Below are 27,494 nucleotides of genomic sequence, written 5' to 3' on the forward strand. Positions count from 1 at the left end.
GCCGTCCTGGATGTAGTACACGGTGGCCTGACGAGCCACGAGTTCGGCATCCTCCTCCTTCTCCGGCAAGGTCCCCTGAAGCAGGTACGTCTTGAACTCCTCGGTCCAGCACCCCTCCTAAGGCTCGAGTGCAAGGAGCAGGTGGGTCCCTGAGGATGGGCCGCATGCCGGGGCGCCTGTTGCTGGTGCTCGGGGTAGGTCCTCCTGAGGTGGTGCTGGTGCTGCGGTGGGGGGAGCCGCCAATGGCTTGAAGAGCCATTCCTCAAACACCCCTGGATCCTGAGGTAACCTCCGGGATGCCCTCTTGGCGATGTCATCCGCCTCCTTGTTCATTCATCGCATCACGTGCTGCAGTTCCAAGCCCAGGAACCATTTCTCCATTTTGCGTACCTCTTCCAGGTATTCCTCCATGTGCTCGTCCTTGGGTGTGTACTCTTTGTTGGAGAAGTTGATGAGGCTGGGAATCGCCCTTGATGGTGAGACGCTTCACCCCCAGTGTTGCTGCGGCTCTGAGGCCGGCGAGCAAGCCTTTGTACTGTGCGATGTTGTTGGAGACCTTTTCGCCCTGCTGGAAACAGAGTTGTACAGTGTAGTAGAGCTTGTCCTTGGCGGGTGAGATGAGGACGGCTCCAGCCCCCGCGCCTTACAGTGAGAACGCATCATTGAAGTACATGATCCACCCATCTGGCGCCTCGTCTCCAGGCAAGAGGGAGCGGTCCTCGCATATTCCAGGGTCAGGGACGTCAGTCCATTCCGCCATGAAATCTGCAAGGGTCGCGCCCTTGATGACCTTGGTGGTGCTGAAATCAAGCTGGAACGCCTGAAGCTCGATGTTCCACTCTGCAACCCACCCGGCGGCGTTAGGGCTCCGGAGCACCCTCTCCAGTGGGTAGGCTGAAACGACCTTGATGGGGTGGCCCTAGAAGTAGTGGCGCAGCTTTCGGGAGGCGACGAGGAGTACGAGCAAGAGCTTTTGGGGCATGGGGTAGCGTGCCGGTGCCTCCCGTAGCACCGCGCTGATGAAGTAGACCAGGTGCTCGACGAGGGAGGAGGTGTTGGTGAGGTCTTGTGTCTCTAGAGGATGCTGACCTTCGGGGGTCCCATCACCTGTCGCATAGGCTACGACCTCGCGAGCCTCAGCCTCAGGAGCCCCTCCGGCCGAAGGGTCGGTTTGAGCCTCGGGAGGGATGTTGGCTGTTGAGTCAGCCGAGGTCTCAGAAGAACCATCCGGAAGCTGCTACACTTCGCTTGGTGACTGGGCGCCCTGCTGAGGGTCCTTGATCGGGCGCTCTTCTCTTAGCGCCACCAGAGCAGCGCTGGCGGAGTGAGGGGTGGTGGCCAAATAGAGCACCAGGGGCTCGAGAGGGCGTGGTGCCACCATCACCAGTGGGCTGGTCAGGTATCTCTTGAGGTCTTGAAAGACCGCATCAGCTTCAGGGGTCCACTCAAACGGCACCTTCTTTTTCATCAGCTTGAAGAACGGGAGGGCGCGCTTCCCCAGCTTGGAGATGAAGCGCCCCAGCAAGGTCATGCAGTCCGCCAGCTTCTGCATCTCCTTAAGCATGTGAGGAGGGCTCATGTCTTCTATGGCCTTGACCTTCTCCAGATTGGCCTCGATTCCTTTGTGCGACACTAGGAAACCTAGCAGCTTGCCAGAGGGAACCTCGAACACGCACTTCTCAGGATTGAGCCGCAGGTCCACCTTGCGTAGGCAGGCAAACATTTCCTTTAGATCCTCAATCAGGGTCTTCACCTCCCGAGATTTCACCACTATGTCATCAACATAAGCCTCAGCGTTCCTCCCGAGCTGCCGGCCCAGGGCGATGTGCATCAGCCGCCGGAAGGTAGCCCCGGCATTAAGCAGCCCGAAAGGCATGCATGTGTAGCAGTACACCCAGCAGGGGGCCAGGAATGCCATCTTCTCCACGTCTTGCACGGCCATCTTGATCTGGTGGTAGCCCAGAAGGCGTACAAAAAGCACAGCAGGTCGCACTCGGTGGTGGAGTTAATGATTTGGTCGATGCGCGGAAGCGGGAAGGGATCCTGGGGGCAAGCCTTGTTGAGGTTGGTGAAGTCTACACACATGCGCTCCTTCCCTCCTTTCTTGGGGACGATGACTGGGTTTGCCAGCCACTCCGGGTACTGCACCTCCCGAATAACTCCAGCATCCTGCAACTTGCGGGTTTCTTGGATGATGAACGCCTGCTTCTCGGTGGACTGTCGTCGGGCCTTCTTCTTCACTAGGAACACGTTTGGGCCTCCCCTCAGGTGATGCTCGATTATTCCCCTTGGAATCCCGACCAGGTCCTTGGGCTCCCATGCAAACACTTCCTTGTTGGCGTGCAAGAAGCTGACCAATGCTTTCTCTTTGTCCTGGGGGAGGTCAGCTCCTATGGTGAAGGTGGCGCTTGATGCCCCATCTTCATCAATTGGCACTTGCGTTGTATCGGCTCGATCTTGGGAAAACAACTGCTTCTTCTTGGCTGGTGCCGCCCCCAGAGCCTCAGGGCCCCCTTTCTCGCTTGGCTGCACGGACGTCGCGGTCCTGAAGACGAGCTTGAGGGCCTACAACGCGTCCTTGGTGTCCCCTGCCACCGTGAGGACACCGCTGCTACCTGGCATCTTCATGAGCTTGTAGGCTGGATGAGTTGCTGCCATGAAGTTGGCCAGGGCTAGGTACCCAAGGATGGTGTTGTATGGCAGGTCGATCCGGGAAATGTCGAAGTCGATGAGCTTGATACGGTAGTTGTCGTGAGCCTTGAAAGTGACGGGGAGGTGGATTTGCCCTAGGGGGCTGGTGGAAACATCGCCGACCCCAAAGAAGGGCTTGGTGGGGCAGAGCCGGCCATGGGGCACGTGAAGAAGGACGAATGCCTCCATGGAGAGCACGTTGAGGTCGGCTCCACCGTTGATGAGGGTCTTGGTGACTGCCACGTTGTAGATAGTGGGGGTGCGTGCAGAGCATCGGGAGCACACCTGCTCCTGCCATAGTAGCTGGATGATCTTCTGGGTTGAAGGTGAGGTCAGCCTTAGGCGCCGTCCAACCCGGCGGAGCCCCCGAGCTCACCTGGGCGGCACTTACTTGGCGGTAGAACTTCTTGATGTGGCGGTCGGAGGGTGGTGCCTGCGAGCCACCCAGGAGAGTTGCGACGACATGGAGCGCCAGCGCCGCGAAGTGTGCGATGAAGAGTCCGCGCAGCTCCTCCCAGGAGGCCACAGAAGACTCCGACGATTTGAGCAGCGAGGCGCGTAGTGCGCCTACGAGGGCCATGGGGAGCTAGTTGGCCATCACCTTGTCCTCTCCGTCGGCCGCCCAAACTGCCTCCTCGTACGCCTGGAGGAAGCCAGCTGGATCTGCCACACCGTCATAGCGGGGCGACATCTCTGGCCTGAACTTGGGTGGCCACTCCACCTGTCGCAAGGCGGGGGTGAAAGCGCGGAGGCCCATGGCTCCCCCAAAGGTGCGCAACGGCCTGGTCGACGAGGGAGCACCTGCCATCGAAGTCGGCGGCGGGATATGGCGGACGGAGCAACGGATCTCCGACACACCCCTACCTGGCGCGCCAAATGTCGGATTTCGGGTTCCGCAAACCCTTGAGATGTTCGAACTCTGGGGTGTGTGCGGAGATCTCAACCTACCCAGCCTGCCTACCTGCGATACTCACAGCCTAGCATGTTGATCTCAACGGGATAGAGAGACACATCAATTTATCCTGGTTCGAGCCACCTCGTGGTGTAATACCCTACTCCAGCTTAGTGGTGGATTGCCTCGAGGGGCTAAGGATGAACTAGTATAGTGGATGAACAACTTCAGGAGGTGAGGTGTTCTTGAGCTCAAGTGAGCTGGTGAGATGGCGATGAAGGAATGGATTCGATCCCCCTCTATGGTGGTGGCTAAGCCCTATTTATAGTGGCCTTGGTCCTCTTCCCAAATGTTGGCAGGAAGGGATCCTACAACGGCCGGATTTGAAGGGAGACAACAAGTCCATGCTATCCTAACTAAAGTGGTCTTCGCCTGCAAAAGCCTCTGGTCGTGACGCTGCGGTGGGCTCGGTGATGACCTCCGTCTTGGCGGTATTGGTCTTGTTGCACCATAATGGAAACATTTGGCTGATTCCTCGGGACTCTGCGCCAGTTGTTTGCCTCCCTTGCACCAAAGAGGAAACTGGTACTCTGCGCCCGCTGGCATCCCCCTGGCCTTGGTCATCACAGCTTGCATTAGTTGAGCCTCGTGAGGTGCACCTTGCATGGAAATCTCCGCTCCTCAGGAGCCAGCCTGGGAAGTCCGATCGCCTTGGAGGTCTTGATGTTGTCCACTTCGCGAGGCTTGGCCCCTCGTGAGGGTCTTGAGTTGTTGATGTTGAAGCTGGGCCATACCAGGCCGTCGATGGAGCCACGTCGTGGGCCGCAGGCAGGCAAGTATGGGTACCCCCGTATCCAGAACACTGACAAATATGCAAAGGTCTTTGTCGTTAGCCAGCTGACAGCAAAGCTGCCAAATAGGCCAGCCCAGTGCACCCCAAGTTGCACAAGTAGCTGCCACGTGGCAGCTTTGCCGTCTGCTGGCTGACGACAAAGCTCTTTGTCCTCTGCCAGCAGACGATAAAGTGGTTGTATAGCCCTTATTTTTTCTGTGTTTTCTTAAATTCATTCAATTTGACAGAATTTCACATATATATATACAAACTTCAAAATAATTTCAACAAGCATACCAACAATAAGTTTCCAACAACGTATCCGACATATAAGTTTCCAACAACATATCCAACATACAATGGTTTCCAACAACATATCCATACATACATATCAAAACAAGTTTCCATAAACAAAAATGAAGCACAAGGAGAAGAGTACACTCCATCAATGCAAGCTTGCTCATCTAAAGCAAATCTGCAAATTAGGAAAGATGAAAGTTAGAAGAAGACGAAGACTAGCTAGAAGAAAAAGAAGAAAAAGAAGAAGAAAAGAAGAAGAAGAATTTATCTTCTATTTCTTTTTCTCCTCTCCTCTTCTTTATCTTCTTCTTCTTCTAACTAAGTTAGATAAAAATGCCATTTTTTAGCTAAGCTAGGTAAACATGTTGAGTGTGTAAGTCATTTTAGAGCTAAGCTAGGTAAATAGGTCATTTTGGAGCTAACCTAGGTAGTTATGCCATTTTTGAGCTAACTAAGCATATTTATTCATTTTGGAGGACAGAATGGTAAGTGTAGGTCATTTTTGAGCTGTGGTTAGTTACTTCTCCCCGTTAGGCTCAATCAACCACCTCTGGTCGCGGGTCGCTGGCACTGACGGGAGCTTTGTACCACCACGCTAGTAGACCTTCTTGCCCCCTCAACTAGCTCACCCTCGTTGTAGCTATCATCAGAAAAGGTGTCCTCACCACCATCAGCATGGCCACTAGTCTCCGGAGTCACGTGGAACGAAGACTCTGGGACCCGAGTCTCCTGGGACGAAGACTTTGGGACCCGAGTCTCGTCGGACGTAGGCTCGGCGACCGAGGCTCGTCGGCCCGAGGCTCATGGACCGGAGTTCGAGACGGTCCAAGTTAGACGGGTCCACCTGAGACGGAGCGCTCCGGTGGTCCGGAGAATCAGCTGGGGTGGCGGCGAGGAAGGCGCAGCAGCCTTCCTACCTCTCCTGCCGCCATGTCCACCTCTAGTTGCACCCCTCTTCGTCTTCCCCCGACCTCTCCCAGCCGAAGAAGAAGCGCCCGCCGGTGTCTACATGTTGTCTACCCGCGCTCTCCGAAGGTGCTGGGGTGGAATAACAGCACACCTCCCAGCATGCACCGAGGAAGGAGGCTCGGTGCACTCTCGACCCGCGCCCACCATCTGTCAACACCTGCAATGACAAAGACTAAATGGAACTAGTACAACATAAACATAATAAAAAATTTAAGTGTGTATCATCATCATGAACATAATAAAAAATTGAATACCTAATAACATGAACAAATTAATAATATATATATATATATATATATATATGTACATAATAATAATTGAATACCTGACCTAACTCATAATTCACAAATATATGACCCCGTCGGCCTCTAGAAGGCCGAAGAGCACCTTTTTCAGGAGGTGTCGAGGGTGTTGTGTCGGGGTTGGGGTGCTGTGTCGGGGTCGGGGGTGCCGTGTCGGGGTCTCGGGGTGTCGTGTCGGGGGTCGGGGTGTCGGGGGTGTCGTGTTGGGGTGTTGTGTCGGGGTCGGGGGGTGCCGTGTCGGGGTCGCAATGTTGGGGTGTCGAGGCGGGGTCGCGATGTCGTGTCGGGGTCAGGGTGTCGGTGGTGTCGTGTCGGGGTGTCGAGGCGGTCTCGGGGTGTCGTGTCGGAGGTCAGGGTGTCGGTGGTGTCGTGTCGGGGTGTCGAGGCAGTCTCGGGGTGTCGTGTCGGGGGTCGGGGTGTTGGGGGTGTTGTGTCAGGGTGCTGTGTCGGGGTCAAGGAGGTGCCGTGTCGGGGTCGGGGTGCTGTGTCGGGGTCGCGGTGTTAGGGTGTCGTGTCCGAGTGTCGAGGTGGGGTCGGGGTGTCTGTGGTGTCGTGTCGAGGTGTCGAGGCAGTCTCGGGGTGTGTGTCAGGGGTCGGGGTGTTGGTGGTGTCTTTGTCAGGGTGCTGTGTCGGGGTCGGGGGTGCCGTGTCGGAGTCGGGGTGCTGTGTTGGGGTGTCGAGGCGGGGTCGGGGTGTTGTCTCAGGGGTCGGGGTGTCGGTGCTGTCGTGTCGGGGTGTCGAGGCAGTCTCGGGGTGTCGTGTCGGGGGTCGGGGTGTCTGTGGAGTCATGTCGGGGGTCGGGGTGTCGGTGCTGTCGTGTCGGGGTGTCGATGCAGTCTCGGGGTGTCGTGTCGGGGGTCGGGGTGTCTGTGGAGTCATGTCGGGGGTCGGGGTGTCGGTGGTGTCGTGTCGGGGTGCTGTGTCGGGGTCGGGGGGTGTCGTGTCGGGGTCGGGGTGCTGTGTCGGGGTATCGAGGCGGGGTCGCGGTGTCGTGTCGGGGTCACGGTGTCGGGGTGTCGAGACGGGGTTGGGGTGTCATGTCAGGGGTCGGGGTGTCAGTGGTGTCATGTCAGGGTGTCGAGGTGGTCTCGGGGTGTCATGTCGGAGGTGGGGTGTCGGTGGTGTCGGGGACCGGCGATCTTCTTCTCCTCTTCTTCTTCTTCTTCTTCTTCTTCTTCTTCTTCTTCTTCTTTTCTTCTCCCCCCTTTTCTTCTTCTTCTTCTCCTCCTCCTCTTCTCCTCTTCTTCTCCTCCCCATTTTCTTCTTCTCCTCCCCATTTTCTTCTTCTCCTCCCCCTCCTCTTCTTCTTATTCTTCTTCTTTTCTTCTCCTAATATTTCTTTTCAAGAACTAACCTACAAACTAACCTAACTAACCTAGAAACTAACCTAACTAACCTAGAACTAACCTAACTAACCTAGAAAATCAAACTAACCTAACTAACAGTACTAACTAACCTAATTACTAGCAGTAGAAAAAAAAGAAAAAAACAGGGGGGCTCACCGGAGTGGGTTGGCGGGCACTGAGGCGGCGGGATGTCGGGGCGGCTAGGGCGTCGGGACGGCGGAGCGCCTGGTTGTCGAGGCGGCAGGGCGGCGGGGTGGCGAGGGCGACGGGGCGTCGGGGGCATCGGGGCACCTGGTTGTCGGGGCTGCGAGGGCGTCGGGGCGGCTGGTTGTCGGGGCGGCGGGGCGGCGAGGGCGTCGGGGCAGCTGGTTGTCGGAGCGGCGGGGTCATAGGGCACCGAGCGGCAGGGGCCGCGGGGGCGCAGCAGACCGCGGGGTGGCGGGTGGTGGACCGGCGCGGTGGGGCGGCAGGGGGGTCAGGGGCAGCAAGGGCGGTGGGGGTCGAGGGCGGCGGTGGCGGTTGGGGTCGCAGTCGGCACGATGGAGTGATAGAGATGGAGACTGTGAGGTGAGGTGGACCGTAGCCGTTAGCTGTCATTCTCTTAGAAATTGGTCATTAGGTGGTATTCGTTAGTGGACCACCCTCCCTCTTTGCCGTCTGCTAGTAGATGGCAAAGCTTCTATGTCGTCCGCTAGCGGACGGCAAAGATCTTGCTGATAGCAAATATGATCTTTGCCGTCAGCTCTTTCTTTGTGGTTAGTTTTCTGTAAGCTGATGATAAAGACGTTCTTTGCCGTTGTCTGGCTAACGGCAAAGATCCTGATTCCAGTAGTGTGAGCCCCTCGGTTGTAGTTTGCATCACTTTAATTTGTAAGAATTAAAGAGAAAAATAGAGTTTTTTTTGCAAAAATACCATGGTGCAGCGTGGAAGGTGGGAAAGGACGTGCGAGAGAGCGGTGACCGAGCCATATTGTAATCAATTGGGGGAGGTGTTGGGGTTGCAATGGTGTTTGGAGTAGTTGTGGCCGAATGCTACGAAAATATAATCTAAACCCTCCGAAATAAATGCCTTCACAAATTAATCCAAGGTTGGAGTCCTCCTCGCAACGTAAATAGCTCCGGCTCTGCGAGGGATGGAGAGGTAGCTTCAATGTGTGGAAGATACGGCATGAGAAAGCGAGGACAATCGAGACACGGGTAGATAGAGAGGCAAAGTGAGTGTGGTCCAACATTCGTTGAAAACACACACACACACAGACATGTAGATATTGTCCAATTGAGCTTTCGGGAAGGATGAGCGCTGTAAGATAGAGCTTGAGAGATGATCCTGTCATAGACATGTAGACATATTTTGTGCGTGGGAGGAAGCAAGGTGAATCGATTACATAGATAAAGGGAGAGAGATTGAGCGAGTGTGGGTCGTCATGCGATCGAAAGAGTGAGACTGGTTGGAGAGAGTGGCCTAGATAGACAATGGCGTGAGAGAGTATACAATATGAATATGTCGAGCTGGGCTCAAACATGGAGATATATCGTTCGTGTCTAAGAAAGAGTGAAGTCAATCGAGACATACATAGAGAGAGAGAGAGATATTGAGCGAGTGTGGCCCGCCATGAGGTCGAAAGAGTATGGGCGGCTTGGATGGACTGGCCTAGATAGAGAATTTGTGTGAGAGAGTATAGAGTGTGTCGATCGAGCCCCGAAGAGGGAGATATATCATTTGTGTGTGAGAGAAAGCGAGGTTAATCGAGACTTAGATAAAGAGAGCGAGATTGAGCAAGTGTGGGCCACCGTGCGAAATAAAGAGTGAGACGGTCTCGAGAGAGTGACCTAGATAGACAATGTGCATGCTTTCACATGAGAGGGCGGGGTCTAGATAGGTGATGCATGTATCTAGCGAGAGAGGGTGGGAGGGGGAGAGAGAGAGCTTGGCAAGGAGTGCAATGACGGGTGTGTGAGAGAGATACATTTGGTAACAAAGTGGAAAAGGGGGGTTGTGTAGTTGAGAGAGTTAGAGATTGAAACATGGAGAGAAAGAATGAGCGTGTATCAGAAACTGATAGCTTTCTAAGGTGGTTAGGAGAGGAAGATTCATGGATACAGGAAGTATGTAGCGTGTGTGCCGGGGGGGGGGGGCTAAAAACAAAAATTGAATGTAGATAGTACGAGACTTAATATCGACGTTTCAATTTAGTGTACATTGTAAGATTTGAATTGAGGACCATGCATATGGCTTCCGTAATTATTTCGAATTCGTGTCATACTAGGTTAGGAAAAGTTGACATTGACTCGATTGTTGTGCTATTTTGTAGGTTATATGTTTGAATCCATCCAAAGTTTTCTCAGTACCATGGTGTTCATCTTATACATATGAATTTCTATTAAAAAAGTAGCATGGATACCGTGAAATGTGAAATCCATGTTAGAATTGGAGATCGTTATGTGACATGCACTCTAATTCAAATAACTCCTTGTTAATTAATTTATAGTATCCCGTTTCGAATGACTAATTATTTGCAAGGAAAACACGGGCATGGTAATACATACATATTTGTTTGCAACTGAAAGAAGATTCGTTTGCATTCTCAAATGTAGGCGCACCAGGCAGACCAGGGTTGTGTCGTGGTGGTCGCGTGTGTCGTATGAACGCTAGCACCCAGCCACCCCCCCCTAAAAAAGAACGACGACAAAATAAGTCCATGCTTCCACGTTTCGGATTGAAATATTTGGCCGCCCCAATTCCAGCCCTGCAAAATCTCCCTTCTCCACCGTCCCCTTCCGCGCCCAGAGCGCTCAAGTCCCTAATTCTCCGCCAACCCAAGCAAAGTTCGAATCGCTCCTTGTCTCGTGTCTTTCACCACCTCTGTGCCGGATGATGACGGTCGCGCTTCACCACCGCACCGGAGCTACCTCATCTACGCCCTCGTCCACCACATCGGGTGGTCCACCGACAACGTCGGCTGCCGCAACCGACGTGCCTCACAGACACCGACTTCCACCACAATAGATGCGCTTCACCGATGTCATCTCCCACCTCACCGGGGCTACTTTACCGAGCACATCATCACACCTCCGCCCCCTGAGGCCGTTGGGGCTTCACCAACGGTCTCGTCTACCACATCAAAGCGCTCCGCTATTGCTCAAGATCTGCATCCATGCACGACCAGCCAACGCCAGCGCATCACTTTCAATGGCTCTGAAGTGACCACACTATAGGTAGGCGAGCATGCCCAAATACCGGCCCGAACTAGGTATCCACATATCACTCCCTTGTGCACTGTTCCGACGATGTTTGGATATCCTTTTACTTCTCTCTTAGCTTACATGCCTATGCAACTCTGACTTTAACTCTTATTTCTTCTGAAAATATCATCTCAAACAAGCAAAATCATTTTTAGCGAAGCATGGCGGTGCTATGGGATTTGTTACACATCCTGCACACCGGTATAACCTTGTAAGTACCTGTCCTCTGGTACAACAGCAAGGTCGATTCCTCTTATTTGATCAACCATTCGCCGTGTCAAAAATGCAGAGGGGGATGCAAGGAGCACAAGGCTTGCACATCCAAGCAAGTGGTAACATGAACTTGTACATGGAACATCCCGAGCGCAAGCAGAGCTGCAGTGAGCCTGTACAATGAGCTAACATAAGTCCCTGCATTTCATTTAATTCGTACTGGCCTGCGTGTATGATTTGTGTGCAGTGGCGGATCCACAAATTCAAGTTGCCAGGGGCGAAAATTTAACTTAAAAAATACAAAGGCACTTGCACTCTACAAATCAACATAATTTAAGAAATGTGAAGCTACATGCACTTTGAAAACCAGCTAATGATCCAAAGTAGTTCCAGATTATAAAAAACTAAATGATGTAAGCACAAAAACACAAAATGCAATATTGTGTACAAGGACTACTAACATGGACTGTACCTGCTTGAATTATTCGTTCTCTGGCTGAAAATATCGAAGTATAATTGCACCTATAACCAGTGCGCAAACTGCATATCAATATATCTATCCTGCACAAGTATGCCAATAGTTTCAAACAACATATTAGAAAAGTATTTATGCTACATTGTCATGATACGAGGACTTTCTGGTAGATGGCCTCGATGTTTTCTCAATCCATGAAAATGTACTATAATTTGATTGTCATCAATTCCTGCAAATCGCTATCTCTCTTTCTCAACATGGCAGATTATCATTAGACACTAAATTCTTCAATGGGGGCTTGCAAAATGCTTGAATTAGATTCCTCATTAGACACTATATGTTCATCATCAGGAGCATGTAAAATGTTTGCATCAAATCCTTCATTAGTAGTCTGTTCATTAGACACTTTAGGCTTAAGAACAACATGAGCTTGTATGTTTGCACCGGAAACTTGATTAGACACATAAGGTTCAGTCAGTTCAGTATTGATTAGGGGAGTTACAAAATAAGCAGAAATTGGTTTCATTTTCTTTTAAATTCCCTACATATAATAAGTTTTACAACACCATCAGGTTTAACGAATGACTAGAAATTGAACAGTTGAATTTGATATAATCAAGGATATGCTGTACCTACTCGTTGCACATGCTGCTCTTGCAAGCTGCGACTGTCCGTTTACGCAAGCTCGATGACATGCCCGTGCCGCCGTCGCTGCCTCCCACGCGGGCTACACCCAAGGTTGGATCTTCATCTTTTTGTCCTTCCATTCGCTTGAAGCTCGGCGACCGGCGTCCAACCAGGGCACGAGGAAGTGCTGTGTCAGTCTGTCCAGCGGCGGCTAGGTTAGGAGCGAACCAGACTGAAGGCTGGAGCGAACGAATTGGGATTTTTTTTTCTGTTGTCGATCGATATGGGAGGCGCTCGTTTGGGCCGTGAGCCTGCTATAGGGCCTCCCTTGCACTTACGTTATTGGCCCATCCAAACTGAAATGTTTTTCTTCATTTATTACATTGCTTACTCGTGCGTTGGGTTGAACAAAACTAGCCTGAGCCAACTTGAACAACTCAAACTAGGTGCACACTTTCCAGCTATCTGAGGCGGCCGCCCATACCAGCCCCTACGGTGGTGTCACCCCTTTTTGCGTGTATGATTGGGGTAGTGAAAAATATTCTAGTGGCGCTTTTAATTTACCCACAGAATGGTTGAATTGCTTGTTTCTATGAACTGAGTTCGCCAATAATGTGAAGGATGCCTATCTTTTCGTCCTATTGTAGATTGCTTAGATATCGATATTCCAAATATAATCGCATGAAATATACAGTAAAACCAGTATGATGTGTGTTGCTACAACTAGTTTGACAACCCGGCCTTATATAACATATCAAGGACACACCATCTTATCAGATTAACCATTCGACTTACCAATGTAGTGTGGGAAGAAAGAAGTATTGGGACTACATATCCAAGCAATTGATGCCATGAACTCATTTGTAGAACCTTGTAAGCGAAAAATAAGTTGCAGTGTGCCTGTATAAAGAGCTAACATAAGTTCAGTTATCTGCTTCTCGGAATTTTAGTTAGCCACTTATTGCAAAAAATTCAATTATGTTGCTTGGCTTAATTTAGTCTACTATTGATTATATAATGCCATAGCCTATTAATTTTATTATAGACTGAGCTTATCTATGTGTTTGATACTTATTGTTAAGAATTACCTGTTTGCCTGAACTTAAATAGCTACTCAAGCACGTAGATAACTGGTCATGTGTACTTCTAGGATGCATCAGATTCATGTGTAATTTACGTTTTGATACCCTGTTTGTTTAAATGGTTTGCTGTTATTACTTGTAGCATTAGTAATGTTTGCATGTTCATGGCAACGCGATGGATCCCGGCCGTTGCCGGCGGGAGGGCTATGTTTTTAGACGTTCCTTCAAATATTGTTAGGATCCTTGTCCTGCTCAGGAAGGTGAGACGGCGGCGGCTCCCTGAAGATGGAATAAGGTTCTCCCCTCCTAGCCCCCATTCCGATGATGTCTTAGCATCGTCAGTGGGCGTGTGGAGGTGTGTCTCTGGCGGATCTGTCCTTGGTGGATTTGCTCGGATCTGCTTGTAGTTCGTCTACGTTCGTGTGTCTTCATGTTGGATCCTTACGATCTAGAGTTTTAGACTACTCTTCATCGGCGGATGATGTTGTTATGCTGTGTTGGTCCTATGGGGCCTTAGCACGACGACTTTTCGACTGCCTACTACAACAAGTTTTGCCCGGCACCGGCGAGGGACGAACGATGATGGCGGCACGCTTTTGGCTGGCTTCAATGCTTGTAGTCATGGTAGGTGGTCTACGAACCTGAATGTATTTTATTACTATTTCTCTTGTTCGTTGTACTGCTCTGGTTAAAGATGAATAGATCGAGGGTGTTCTCGCAAAAAAGAAATAGTATATGATAACAACGAGTCAAACCATATACAATAGTTGTAGGAAAAAATAAGATTAATCCTAAAAATCGTATACTACAAGATAGAATACTAATCAATAATACCTTTGGCCTTGCTACATAATTGTGCACCAAACTGATATGTGTTCATAATTTTATTTTCTTGCGGGACATTCACAATTCCATTCAGGTTTTAGTTTGCCCTACTAAAACTCATGATGTATCCAAACATGAAATTATGGCCTAATACTCGTGATTTTAGTTTTGATTTCTAGACCATTCTCAATTTCATTTCTCCCCATTCTCTGCTTGGATCGTCAATCGCCGCCCCGCCGCCGCGCCAGCTGATGCATCTCTACCGAACATTTTCTGCTGCTGCGCACCACTGCCAAGATGGCCTGCTAACGATAGTCGTTGAGCCGAAGTGCCAAAGAATGCAAGGAGCAAGATATATTTGATTAACATGTAACTTTGTGTGAGGCAGCCTATTTTCAAGCACATTTTGCTTTTGGTCTAACATTTGCCCCCCTCCCCACCTTAACTGCGTGTCCCCGTTAGTGCACGCTTAGAACATCTACAACCGAATTTGACAAACCGATCAGTCAAAGCCCGTGGATGAGACATCGTACGTCCGCGGACAGTGATCGGTCACATCTAAAACTTAGTGCTATATATGCATCTGTGTCTTTTATATTTTATCCTCTAGATCCGTATAAACCATGAAACATAAACATACGTACTACGGTGGCGTTTGGTTTGAGGGCAAGGCTGGGTTGGCTGAGGGTATCAATAGCCAACTAGTTAGGGATAACCGCATTTTGTTGTCTGGTTGAATGGAGTTGCTGTGTTGGATAACCATATTTTGTTGTTTGGTTGAAATGATGAGAATTGGATAGGTTGTTGTGATGACCTCTTTTCTATTAGAAGATGAGATTACCCATACATATGCATTTTTAGTTATTTTTTAAAATCTTATTATACAATATTCTTGTGCTGATTGTTGTCACCATCCGAAATTGTCACCTTTCTTATTACTGAAAAATGTCACCTATGAACCACATTTGGAAAGTCAAACAGATTGATTTTTCTGAAAGTGCATATTACAACCGCTTTTAAGCGAGCTAACAACGCCTGAATCTAGGATTTGCGAATCTGGGATTTGCATAATGTCAAACACAACCTAAAAAAGCATCAATATTCAGCGTTGTGCTCGTGTCTCTATTTGGAAAAACAACAAACATATGTTTTCTGCAGTTTTTGCTCAAGTTAAAACACAAGCATTTCGAACCAAACTGGAGCAGAGCGCTCTACTTCTCCATTGTTGATGCACAGAAACGAGGAGAGAGATCAAATCGAAGAATAGACAGGAACAGAGAAGAGAAGAGAAGCATCACGATTCCACGCCGCCTGCGCTCGCTGTTGATGCACAGAAACGAGGAGAGAGATCAAATCGAAGAATAGACAGGAACAAAGAAGAGAAGAGAAGCATCACGATTCCACGCCGCCGGCGCTCGCCGAGCGCAGCCGCCGCCCCTACCCATTCCACGCCACCGGTGTTGCCCGTTACCCGCCACCGACGCTCACCGAGCGCAACCGTCGCCGTACCACTCCACGCTGTCGGATCCCCCGATTTCCCACCGCCGCGGCCAGATCCCGATCCAAAATCGCCCACGTGCCGCCAACCTCTCATATCATCGTCGAGAGGTGAGAAAGGGGTTGTTTCTGTCGCTCAGGTGAGATGCAAGAAGATAACATTTCAGGGGGCTGCGGGGAGGTGACCGAAGTGCAACGAGTGTGGGTGGTTGCCACCATCCGCCAGATTTTTGCGGACAACCTCAACCAGTTTTTCGTGGGAATATTCAGGAATCGTGGCTGCCCTCAACCAGCCCATCCTCTCGTCCAAACAGCTGCCATCCCTAAAAAAAGTGGCTATCCCTATCCCATCATCTGATAGCCACACAACCAAACGCCACCTACGGGAGGCTAGCCACTATGCTTCATCGTCGGAGATGTCCCTGACGTTGGTGTTGGGTGCCAGATGGATGTGCGCGTAGGAGGGCTCCTCCTCCCCCTCCTCTCATCCATATACGCGAGCATCTCGTCAACTTCTGCGGCGTGCTTCACATCCACCTCCTGCCGACGACGACGTCTGGCCTCCGCCTCCGATTACGACCGGGAGGAATCGAGGATCACCTGCAGATCCGCGTCCCCAGCGTCCCCCACATCCTCATCCGGCTTCTCCTTCTCCTCCTCCTCCTCCTTCTTCTTCTCCTCCTTGTCAACCTCATTCTTCTCCACCTCCAAGTCCTCCACTGGATCCACCGTGTCCGGAGGTAGCCCTGCGGTGATGCGGGCTTCACGCATTGCCCGAATCTACTCAAGGAGCTGCAGCCGGCGCTCCAACGTTAGATATGGATATCTACTTATCCGGCAGCGCGGGGCATATCTATTAGTGGTGGCAGATGGCGATTGGAAAGGCTGAGGCCCGAAGGGAAAGGGAAATGTGGACGGGTAGAGTTTCCGGCTCTTACCCCAAGAAACGAAAAGAAAATGTGACGAGCATTTTGTGCCCGAACATCATCGCAACGGGCATATGCTTTGGTCCTGCGCAATGCAAACCCTGCTGCGCCCACGCGTACCCTCAATCAAGAAACCAAAAGCACACCGGCCACGCGTCGCAGCGTCTGCACCCACCCAACCCATCGCTGTCCCCTTTCCCCCGTTTCACGCACGCCCACGCGGCCCCGCACCGCACAACGGCTCGCCACAAAGCCAACAAACCCAGCAGCCCCAGCCCTTTCCGCCTCCCCCCGCCTCCAAACAAGCCCCGCTCCCGTTCTGTCCCCCCGCAAAACCCTAGCTCCGTACCCGCGCCGCGGCCTCCACCATGAAGGGCAAGGCCGACACCTCCAAGAAAGGCGAGGGCAGGTAAGATCTCCGCTTCTTGTGAAACTCTGCGAGGAAGGGTGCAGGGATCTCCGCCGTGGCCGGACGTTTCACATCTATGTATGTAGGTTGTGTGACTGGTCGTTTCTTGCAGGCTCAAGGCCGCCGGCGGCGCCAGCAAGAGGAAGAAGGACGCCGCTGCCGCTGGCAAGCCCAAGCGCCCGCCCTCCGCCTTCTTCGTCTTCATGTGAGCCCTGGCTCTCTGGCCCTGCTATTTCATCTCCCAGATCTCCAGATCTGTTCTACTCTCTGTTCAGCTTTTGTGGTTTCGTCCGGGTTTGTTAGTGTATCTTGTGCCTGTTTCGCAGGTCTGAGTTCAGGCAGCAGTACAACGCGGAGAACCCCAACAACAAGAGCGTCGCCAACGTGAGCCACCTTGCACTGTTTTCTTTTCACTTTTATCTTCGCTTGTATAGACATCTCAAACTGCTTTTGCCATGCTGAGTGATTAGGTGAGCAAGGCGGCGGGTGAGAAGTGGAGAGCTATGTCTGATAAGGTGAGTGCATCTTGCAATGCTCAAACTAGTCTCTGCATAGATCTTTCCTAGTGTACTTATCTGTTACTGTACTTATTAAACATACCTAAGCTGCACATAATTACAGATTTTGTTCTTCAATGTATATTTATGTGAATTGGCTCAGTTGTAACTGAATAGTTAAATGCAATCTGCACATCTGTTTGTTCCAATAAACAACATATTTGTTACCGGGTGGCATGATTAACGTACTGTATATATTTGGTTTATTGACCGGTTTAATTTGTTAGGACAAAGCACCTTATGTGGAAAAGGCTGAACAGAAGAAGAAGGACTATGAGAAGACCAAAGCCACCTTTGATAACAAGGTAACCTTGGGATCATGGTGCATGCTCTTCCAATTGTGAAGGTTACAAAGTTTTAGTGCTAATTTGACATATCTAATTCTTTCAGGAGAGTGCGACTTCCAAGAAGGCCAAGACTCAGAACGATGAGGAGGTCAAATCTGAGGTCGAAGATGAGGGTAGCGATGAGGTAAAAACATTTAAGCATTTTGGTTGATGGTTTATGTTTGTAGCGCCCAATGATGTTTACCTGCTAGTGTTTTTAGTGACACTCTTGATTTTTCTGTCTGCAGGAAAATGAGGACGATGATGAGTAAATAGTGTATCAGATCATGAGGTAGCAAATTGGGTGTTGGGTCCCCGCTTAGTGTACTAGTTTGCTATCCTGCTATCCTCGGTGTTAGATGATGAGATTTGGAAGTAGATGTGCGTTGTGTGTTAAGGGGGCCCTTTTAGACTTGTGGACTCGTGGTTTGAGAAGTTGCTTAGTAGTGTATTAGCAGAGAGGAAGCTGAGAATGCTACCAGCTGTTCCAATGCTTTTCTCTTGCTAACCACCTGTGTAAGAACTTGTTTTCATTCGCTAATCTGATGACTGCCCAGCCATTGGTTCTTGGTTAATTTCGTCTTAAATTTGTCGCGGTTTGCTTCATGTGTTACTACTTCTGTGCGCGTAATCTATCTGCTTTGTTTGGCCTTCTGTAACTCGGTTGAATTCTTAGCCCGAGTCTGTTGGTAATTTGGTGTTTGATGGGATCATCTCCGAGCTAGAGTGTGGAATATAAACCACTCCTAGATAGTGGGGCTGAAAACGTATTGTATAATTTGCTAATCTGCTGTTTGAGAATTGGCCGGACGACATTTCAGTGATGCTGGCACGGGACAAACAACTTGTCCAGGCGAACTGTTGTTGACTTTTCTCGTGTGCTAGTCTGCGAGATGCAAATGGTAACTGCATTTCTGGGCAATAAGAGAAGCTATGTCCCATCCAGCGCGGATCGCTGCCTGTTTGCTTCAAGAGAAGATCTATTTGTTGATCTCGTCATGGTGTCTAACTGCAGGTAGCGGTTCGACTGCAGGGTTGCCTAGATGCTGCAAAACAGCAGATTTGGTTAGGACAGGCAACCGCTCAGGATGATGCGAATATTAATAACGCGATTTACATCTAGTCGTCCACGCTTCCGTAGCATAGTGGTAGTGCGTTCGCTTCGTAAGCGAAAGGTCGTGAGTTCGATCCTCACCGGGAGCATATTTTTTGGCCTCAAGACCTTGGTAAGGTTCCCCCTTTTCAGGCTTACGCTTTCCTCTTCCTCTCCCATTTGGTTTGTACATTAAGGCCTCCTTTGGTTTGTAGGAATTCTATAAAATAGGATTTGCAAAGGAAACATTACTTTGAAGCCCTTTGATTTATAAGAATGGATTCTTATTCCTATGTAGAATAGGAATCAATCCTTCAAATTCTGGAGGAAAAAAAACATTAGCCTGACTTAATGGAAATTGTTATCCTATGCACCAAGTGTCATCTGTTTTTTTATAAAAATTGAGATGCATGTCATCTCACTTTCTATGATTTTCCTATTCCTATAAAATTCCTATCCTATGATTTCTATCCTATGATTTCTATCCTATGAACCAAAGGAGGCCTGAAGTTTTTTTTCTCGCATACCACCTTTTCACGGCCTCTGTGATTCTCAAGCAGACTTAAGTTTTGAAGATTAAATGGGGATGTTAAACTGAAGTACCTAATGAAGAGAAGCGAGTGGTATGATCCAAGAGTTAGCTATATTTTACATTTATTATATGAAAAAAACAGTATAATTGGGTCGATAAACCCCTTAGTTCCTTTGATGTAATCTTATACAGAGTGTAATTATTATTTGATATCAATAAAAAGAGCCATGACAGGCTTCCCTAGAAAAAAAAACCGCAACACTACGCACTTCCCCTCCATGCATACCATAACATCGTAAGACCAAAAGTTACCCTAATCAGCCTAACAAAAAGGTGTACGATAAAAATAGATCCTAACCAGTTTAAAACACGCATATGTCTCGACGGATAAAAGGCATTGCAGTAAATGATTATGAACTGGGAGAAAGGAGATGTACAGAATTATTTATTTATGCACTACAAACATTTAAATATCACAACAAAATGGCATATCCAATTGTTCCTCAGCTTGCAGTACAAGAATAGTATTCTTCCAATGTGCATCAATCATTGTTTGAACTTCACCTTGTTTCAACTTCACAGTCTTTTAAGTGTGATTTCTTTTGATCTGGTCAACAAAAGCTTGCACTAATAATTAATAAAGCATTTGAAAAAAATGTTGAGTAAGTATTTCAAAAAAATTAGCCAAGCATTGGAAAAATGTTAAATGTGTATAGAAAAAAAATGGACCATGCATTAAAAAATAGTGATATTTTATTATTGCATATAGAAATGTTAATCAAGCATTTGAAAAATTGTTGAACAGGATTTTAAAATGATAGTCAACCATTTAATTTTTTAAAAATGTCTATAGAAAAATGTTGACCATGCATTAAAAAAATGTTAATCTCGCATTTGAAAAAATGTTGCTAAAGCAATTGAAAAATGTTAAATGTGCATAGAAAAAAATGCTGACCATGTATTACAAAAATGTTAATATTATATTTGAAAAATATTAATCAAGCTTTTGAAAAAGTTTAAAATATGTATAAGAAAAATGTTGACCATGTTTTCAAAGAATGTTAATCTTGTATTTGAAAAATATATTGATCAAGGATTTGAAAAATGCTTATAGAATTTTTTTAACCATGTATAGAAAATGTTAAATTTGTATTGAAAAAATATTAAACATATATTATAAAAGTAATGTTGACATATACAAAAAATGTAGAATGAAAATCCAAAAGAGACAAAAAATTAAAAAGGAAACATAATAAACCTAAAGAAAAAGGAAAAGAAAAAAAACCCAAAGAAAAAAAATGAAAAAGGAATAAAAAAGGAGAAGAAAAAAGAAAATAAACAAAAGAAAACAAAAAAGAAAAAGAAGCAAATAAAACATAATCAAATAGAAGAAAATGAAGAAGGAAAAGAAAAGGAAACAAAAGAAAAATGGAAAACCAGTGTAAAAACCGGCTCTTTTCCTTCCAGTAGGTTGCGCCCAACTTATTTAACACAAACTCGATGTTGGCTCATAGGGTGAAGCAACCAGGAGATCCCTGGTTCGATCCCTGCTTACAAACAACATTTTGCCCTGGTTAGGTCAGCCCGGTGATCTTAACTTCATTCCTGTAAACATTGTGACAGATGAATAAAGCTTTGTGTGATTGCCTCAAAAAAAAAAAATCCCAGGAGATCCCTGGTTCGATCCTCCTCTCACAAATATATGCGCTAGTGGGCCGGCCTGATTAGTCGAGACGCTTCAGCGAGATATAGCGCTCACGCTTCGTCTTTGGTTTTGTTGTTTGTAAGCAGGGATCTATGCGAAATTGGGTGGGGGCTTAGAACCTGTTTATCGATCTTATAGTTTTCTACATTCCCTCGTACGTATTGGGGTAGGAATGTTTTCAGCGACCCTTATCTTTGTTCTCTAACATTTTTATGTTATTTTTTATCTGAATATATGTGAAATGGGGTAGCGGATTTGTGTGTGAAACCTAGAGGATCTGCAGTGGATGGTGCAGATATTATCTCATTTTTGTGCATTTAGGTCAAACAGGTTTTGATGGCTAGCTTTTTTTATCATTCATGGCAATACTTTTTTTATGCTAGCTTGCAAGTTACTAAGTGGGTTGCGAGTGCAGGTTCTCAAATGGGCCAACAACTGTAGTTTTTTAAGTGGGGTCACAACTACAGTACGTGTTTATAAGTGGGGTCGGAAACTGCAAGTTTTTAAAATGGGTCACAGCTGCAAGTCTTCAAATAAGGCCGCAACTACATTTTTCACGAAGGGTCACAACTATAATTTTTCAAGCGAGGTCGCAAGTAAAATTATTGGCACCATAAGTGCAAGTTTTCAAATGCGATTGCAATTGTAAGTCTTCAAGTAGGGTCGCAACTACAAGTTTTCAAGCGAGGTCGCAACTGCAAGTTTTCAGGAACGCACAAGATCGTACAAGTTTTCGGTGGGGTCGCAACAACAAATTTTCAAACGGGGCATAACTGCAAGTTCTAAATTTAAAAAACTAAAACAAATTATAACATAAATTAAGGGGGAGCGGGATCACCACTTCGTCGACGATCCTTTACCCTTCCTATCGCCAGCACAACTGTAGACATTCGCGGTTGGTGGTGGATCTTGGTCATCGTCGTCGAAGGAGCCGTGGTCGTCGCCATCGGAGGACGGGGAATCGGAGACGACAATGAGCCCCTTCATCCGCCGGACGGCCATGTCCTGCTGCCGCTTTAGCTTTACCACCCAAGTCGCCTCCGCTGCCTCGCTCTCTGGTTGCTCAATAGCAAGCCGGAGCGCCTTCGCGTTTTTCCTCCGTAGCCGGCAAGCCTCTACATCTGCCGTCATCAGTGACCGGAGGTCGACCAAGCGAGGAGCCGCTCGTCCTTGTCGGGCTTCGCCTGCAACCCGCAGCGGCGGCGCACAAATTGCTCCCTCGCGTCCTTCTCCCTTGCCCACTGCCTCTCACGGCGGGCGATGCGTTTCTCCGATTCCGACGTGCGCGTCTGGGCTAGGGGAGCGGGCACTAGCACCCACCGCTGCCCTTTGCGGAGCAGCGGTTGGCGGGGGAAGGGGACGACACAGACTGCGTAGCCCTCGTGGAGTTGCCCATGGGCCAGGAGGGGCCAGCTCCGGCGTTCGCGCTGCGCCGGCGCGGGAGCGGCGACGGGGTAGGTCCCGAGCTGCCCCCCGGTCTACCTTCGACCACTCCAGCGCAATGCGGAGGGCCAGCTCCTCATCGATGTCGAGGTTGGAGTAGAAGCGAGGGCTGGAGCTCGACATCCTCATCGAATTCGATCCAAATCGGAGAAATCGGAGAGGGGACGGAGCAAGAGAGGGAGTGAAGTGATATAAGACTCTGGATTGGGATTTTTTGTGAGGCCGAAGTGGGGTTGGTGGTGGGCGGCCCTGACATGACGGACGCGCCTGGGCGCGCCCGAGCCATCCTATATAGGGATGTGGGCGGGGGGAGGGGGGGGGGGACGTCGAACAACCTCATCGTTTCAGGCCGGTTTCAGGCGCCCGGGTGGGTCATCTTTTTTTTATCGACCGGGAACCGGTCTGCCGGCCCGAGCTTTTGAGACCGGTTTAAAACGCCCGACTGTAGATGCTCTCGGGTGGGGCATGGACTGATAGCTGACTTGGATAACGAGATTACAGAGTGTTGTCACCAAACGCACCTAATGGTATCTGTTTACACCGTAAACAGGCGAACCAATCTGTGGTTGGATGGTTAGGTGGACAGTGTTGTCTCCAGCCCATCAGGGTTCAAGTCCTCGTGCTTGCATTTATCCTGCATTTATTTTAGGATTTCCGGCGATGCGTGTTTAGTAGGAGGAGACGTTTTCATCGACTACGAGGCAGGCGTGTGTGATGATTTCGTAAAATCTTAAGATGCTATGCCAGCTCAATCTTTTGGAGGTGCTCATAAGGGTATGATGTGCGCGTGTCCATGCATAGGGATAAGTGTATGCGCGTATATTTAAGAAACAGTATTACTTATCTCACATCTAAGTTTAGAACCGTTGATCAAACTTGCTATAAGATTCGGGCAATTGAGGAATAACCTGTCGCTTTCGTGTCAAGTATGGGCCTTTCTACTCACGTGTCTGCGCATATATGTGCTGCCCCTTGCCTTGGGCTGGGCCTATTTTCTGTTGAGGACTTTTAGTTTTTGCGGCAGCCGGCTGTATTTTCTCCTTTTCTTTTTCAAGTCTGTGCTGTGACTCACTCTAGTTCTGTTCTGAAAAGAATTCTATGAGACCAGGTCTCACGTGTTAGCAGGTGAGACCCATCCTGATGAATGACACGTGGCATTCATAAATCACAAAGCATCTACCCCACCCCCACTTGAAATCAGGGGGAAGAGATTAGATGCTTTGTAATTTGTGAATGCCACGTGTCATCCATCAGGGCGGGTCTCACCTGCTTTATATGAGACCTGGTTTCATATAATTTTTTTCCGTTCTGTTCGTTTTTGTACGCTTCCATTCAGCACCTTTATTTCTTTTTCTTTTTCTGTGTCCGTTATTTCCCCCCTTTTATTATTTTGTTTTAAATTATGAACTATCTTAAATTCATGTTTTGTTTTTTATTTACATTTTCTATTTTCTCGTTATACATTTCTTTTTTTCTTTTTCTTTTTCTTCTTCTTTATTTATTAAAAAAGGAAATATGTATGTCACAACCAGATTTTTTTTGCAACTGCCACACGAGCTGGTAGGCGTCTGATCACCATCACATGATCCAAGCAATACAAAAAAAACACTGAACAGATCGAACCCACCCTGACGAGAAAACCAATTTTGCTTCCGTCTCTCCCTTGACCTCGCTCTGATCCCCATCCCAGCCGCCGGCAAGCTCGCGCACCACCATGGTCGTTCCCCCACTAGCGCGCCACCGTCAACGGAGTCTCCTACTTCCGCCTTCCCATGCCGCCCACACTCCCGCTCCCCCTCCCCACACCAGGCCATTGCGCGCCGCCCCCTCTACCTCCTGCGTGCCACCGCGAGCCAACCACGCACCGGCGACTAGCCAGCCGGCACGGACTCTGTTCGGTGTCCACCATGGACTGGCCCATGGATAGAAATGGGCGTGGCGGGAGCTGTTGCTCCTGCTGGTGGTGGCGGTCACCGTGCCGGCAAGGCTATGCCAAACCGATTCACTGGATGGTCAGTCAATTCCCTCGGCCATCAGATAGCTCTGTTTCATCTAACGTTTCTCCACACTGCTCACCTTATTCTGTATGGATTATGTTTCCTTGTGGAAGTTGCGAACATTGTGAACTACTTATCCAAGCAGTATTCATTGGTTAGGTCTGACACTTACCAAGTTAGGTGATTTGTACATTTTCCTAGCTATTCTACTACCATGTTTGACGAGAATGACGGTGAAGGCGTAATCCTGGTCCTGTATTCCAAGATATCCGATAGCCTCGACAAGGAGATTTATCCTCAGCCCAAGGACAACATCAAGGTGAGCCAAATTGATTGCATTTCATAAGCTAAACATTTTTAGTGCCTCAGACAAGTTTCTGGTAAGTAATTGGTTATGCAGAGTGTTATGAATGAGGAAATGGAGAAGGTCAAGGGGTTTCCGGTGGACAACAATGTGCCCTACACAGAGGCTGGAAATTCTGGCTGACATTGTGAACTCTAAGACCTGCAGTTTAGTGCAGCTGAGGGGAGGCTCTATGGTATTTTGCATCTGAAAGGAGCGAATGGAGCGATCCATTTTGTGAACCATGTGAGGGAGGCTGGTTTGGGATTTTTTAGTTAATGATTGGTTTCTTTTTTTGGGTGCAATCTCGTCTCAAGAAGATTCAACTAGTATGTAAGTTTTGTAATCAGCAAAGGAAGCCAGCCTAGCTGGTTTTTTTTGCAGGTGAGCCTAGCTGGTTGTTGTGGTTAATTTAGTATGAGAGGGTGTGGGTTCGATCCCCTTGGTATTTTTTTCATTTACAAACATCTGATTGTGCGTGTGCAGCAGCCCAGAAAATCGGGGAGAGCCAGCAGCCTTGTGTGCAGAGGAAAATTAAATCGGGAGAAGCCAGGAAAATCGGATTGAAGAAGGGAGTTCGTTCGCCTGGTGGTGGGATCGAAGGGAAGGGGTGGTGTGGTACCTTTTGCAATCTGCCATACGATTGACACTTATCACAGTCCTTATTTTTCATTAATGGACTTTTTTCACTCTCGTATGTTAGCTTTACATGTTTTGCAAATCTTGATCATGGGTTGCTTTGTCATGCGCGCTATGTGTCATGTTGTGTGTCTATTTGTCGGCATGTTTACGTGTGCGTCTTTTGTTGGGTTGTTCTCGTGGCGCAATTTGGGCTCTCGTTTTGGATTGGCTTCGTTATTTTTGACGATTAAATTCCCAGTCGTGCTCATTGTCATTGTGTTGTGTTTTTTGTTCATCCCTCATGAGGCAGCAAGGCGTGACATGATTTTTTAGTGGGCTGCTTTTATGTTTTTGTGTATTGAGTTTATTTTGTGGGTTGTAGCTTTTTTCTAGAGGGCCATGTGTCTTATTTATTTATTTATTAATTTATTTTTGTTTATAATGATTCAACTATATAACTAGAGACGAGCATAACTAGATTTGTTTTATTTCAGATTTGCTAAATGTCTCATCTAAGTCTATAACCGTATGATTTGTTTGCTTTAATGTTCGCAGAAACTCGGCCATGCACGTTTGCGTCAATTCCTTCTTTTTTGTCGCGTGTCCTCTTGCCATGTATTTTGTATCAACATGTTCTCGCGTTTTCTTTTCACACGGGCCTATATAAGTCGTCATTTGTGCTTTTTTTTTCGTTGATGTGTGTGTGTTTTTTGGCCTGGTGAAGAATTTGTAGAGTCCACCCAAGACTATAGCTCTTTATAAAACGAAGTAGATGAAGGGTTCTTTTTGTCTAGATGCAGGGGTAGAAATGTGTAGGTTCATCCTTGACTCGCAACTGGGTATGTAGTTTGTTTCATCCTAGTTGCAAGTCAGACCCGTTTTTTTAGTTGCCACAGTTGCAAGTTGAAAGAATGAGGATGTCGCCTAGAGGGGGGGGGGGGTGAATAGGCGCTTTAAAATAATTACGGTTTAGGCTTGAACAAATGCGGAATAAACCTAGCGGTTAATTTGTCAAGTACAAAACCTACAACAATTAGGCTCACCTATGTGCACCAACAACTTATGCTAAGCAAGATAAGCAACTATGTGATAGCAAGATATATGACAAAGAACAATATGACTATCACAAAGTAAAGTGCATAAGTAAAGAGGCTCGGGTAAGAGATAACTGAGGCACGCGGAGACAGCAATGTATCCCGAAGTTCACACCCTTGCGGATGCTAATCTCCGTTTGGAGCGGTGTGGAGGCACAATGTTCCCCAAGAAGCCACTAGGGCCACCGTAATCTCCTCACGCCCTCGCACAATGCAAGATGCCATGATTCCACTAAGGGACCCTTGAGGGCGGTCACCGAACCCGTACAAATGGTGACCCTTGGGGGCGGTCACCGAACCCGTACACTTTGGCAACCCTTGGGGGCGGTCACCGGTACCCGTCAAATTACTCGGGGCGATTTCCACAACCTAATTGGAGACCCCGACGCTTGCCTGGAGCTTTACACCACAATGATTGAGCTCCAAACACCACCAACCGTCTAGGGCACTAAGGCACCCAAGAGGAACAAGCTCTAGGGTGCCCAAACACCCAAGAGTAATAAGCTTTTCAAACTTCACTTCCACGTATCACCGTGGAGAACTCAAACCGATGCACCAAATGCAATGGCAAGGGCACACGGAGTGCCCAAGTCCTTCTCTCCCAAATCCCACCAAAGCAACTAATGCTAGGGAGGAAAATGAGAGGAAGAACGAAAGAAGAACACGAAGAACTCCAAGATCTAGATCCAAGGGGTTCCCCTCACTTAGAGGAGAAAGTGATTGGTGGAAACGTGGATCTAGATTTCCTCTCTCTTTTCCCTCAAGAACTAGCAAGAATCCATGGAGGGATTGAGAGTTAGCAAGCTCGTAGAAGGTCAACAATGGGGGAAGAACACGAGCTCAAAGGATTAGGATCATTGGGGAAGAAGACACCCTTTTATAGGACCTCCCGAATCCAACCGTTATGTGCTCAGGTCGTGCACAAGCGGTACTACCGCTTGGAGGAGCGGTACTACCGCTTAGCACGGTCAAAACAGCCCAAACGAGAGAGAAAACATGAGATTTTGGTCCGGGGCGGTACTACCGCTTAGGAGCCACGGTAGTACTGCTCTGAAGCGGTACTATCGCTCCGGAGCAGCGGTAGTACCGTTCTGGAGCGGTAGTAAAAAATTACATCCGCTCTAGTCGCGGTAGTACCGCTGCAGCCTTTACCA

General features: G+C 48.4%; 1 protein-coding gene and 1 non-coding gene across 2 annotated transcripts; both read left to right on the forward strand.

Moving 5' to 3' along the window:
* The first annotated feature begins 16,409 nt into the window (after positions 1-16,409).
* LOC123137661 (high mobility group B protein 4) lies at positions 16,410-18,087 on the forward strand. Its single transcript, XM_044557486.1, has 7 exons — positions 16,410-16,629; positions 16,742-16,834; positions 16,956-17,013; positions 17,100-17,144; positions 17,414-17,491; positions 17,577-17,657; positions 17,761-18,087. Exons 1-7 carry the CDS (start codon positions 16,589-16,591, stop codon positions 17,782-17,784), a joined length of 420 nt encoding a protein of 139 aa, XP_044413421.1. The 5' UTR covers positions 16,410-16,588; the 3' UTR covers positions 17,785-18,087.
* A 556-nt stretch (positions 18,088-18,643) lies between these two features.
* Positions 18,644-18,715, forward strand: TRNAT-CGU (transfer RNA threonine (anticodon CGU)). Its single transcript has one exon. It is a non-coding gene; the product is annotated as a tRNA-Thr (tRNA).
* The last annotated feature ends 8,779 nt before the right edge of the window (positions 18,716-27,494 follow it).

Source organism: Triticum aestivum, chromosome 6B (genome assembly GCF_018294505.1).
Source record: "Triticum aestivum cultivar Chinese Spring chromosome 6B, IWGSC CS RefSeq v2.1, whole genome shotgun sequence".
Lineage (NCBI taxonomy): Eukaryota > Viridiplantae > Streptophyta > Magnoliopsida > Poales > Poaceae > Triticum > Triticum aestivum.

Coding starts and splice junctions, on each gene's coding strand:
- LOC123137661 (XM_044557486.1), top strand. CDS start 16,589: ATGAAGGGCAAGGCCGACACCTCCAAGAAAGGCGAGGGCAG. Junction 17,014..17,099: donor ACAACAAGAGCGTCGCCAAC/GTGAGCCACCTT, acceptor CTGAGTGATTAG/GTGAGCAAGGCGGCGGGTGA. Junction 17,492..17,576: donor AAGCCACCTTTGATAACAAG/GTAACCTTGGGA, acceptor TAATTCTTTCAG/GAGAGTGCGACTTCCAAGAA.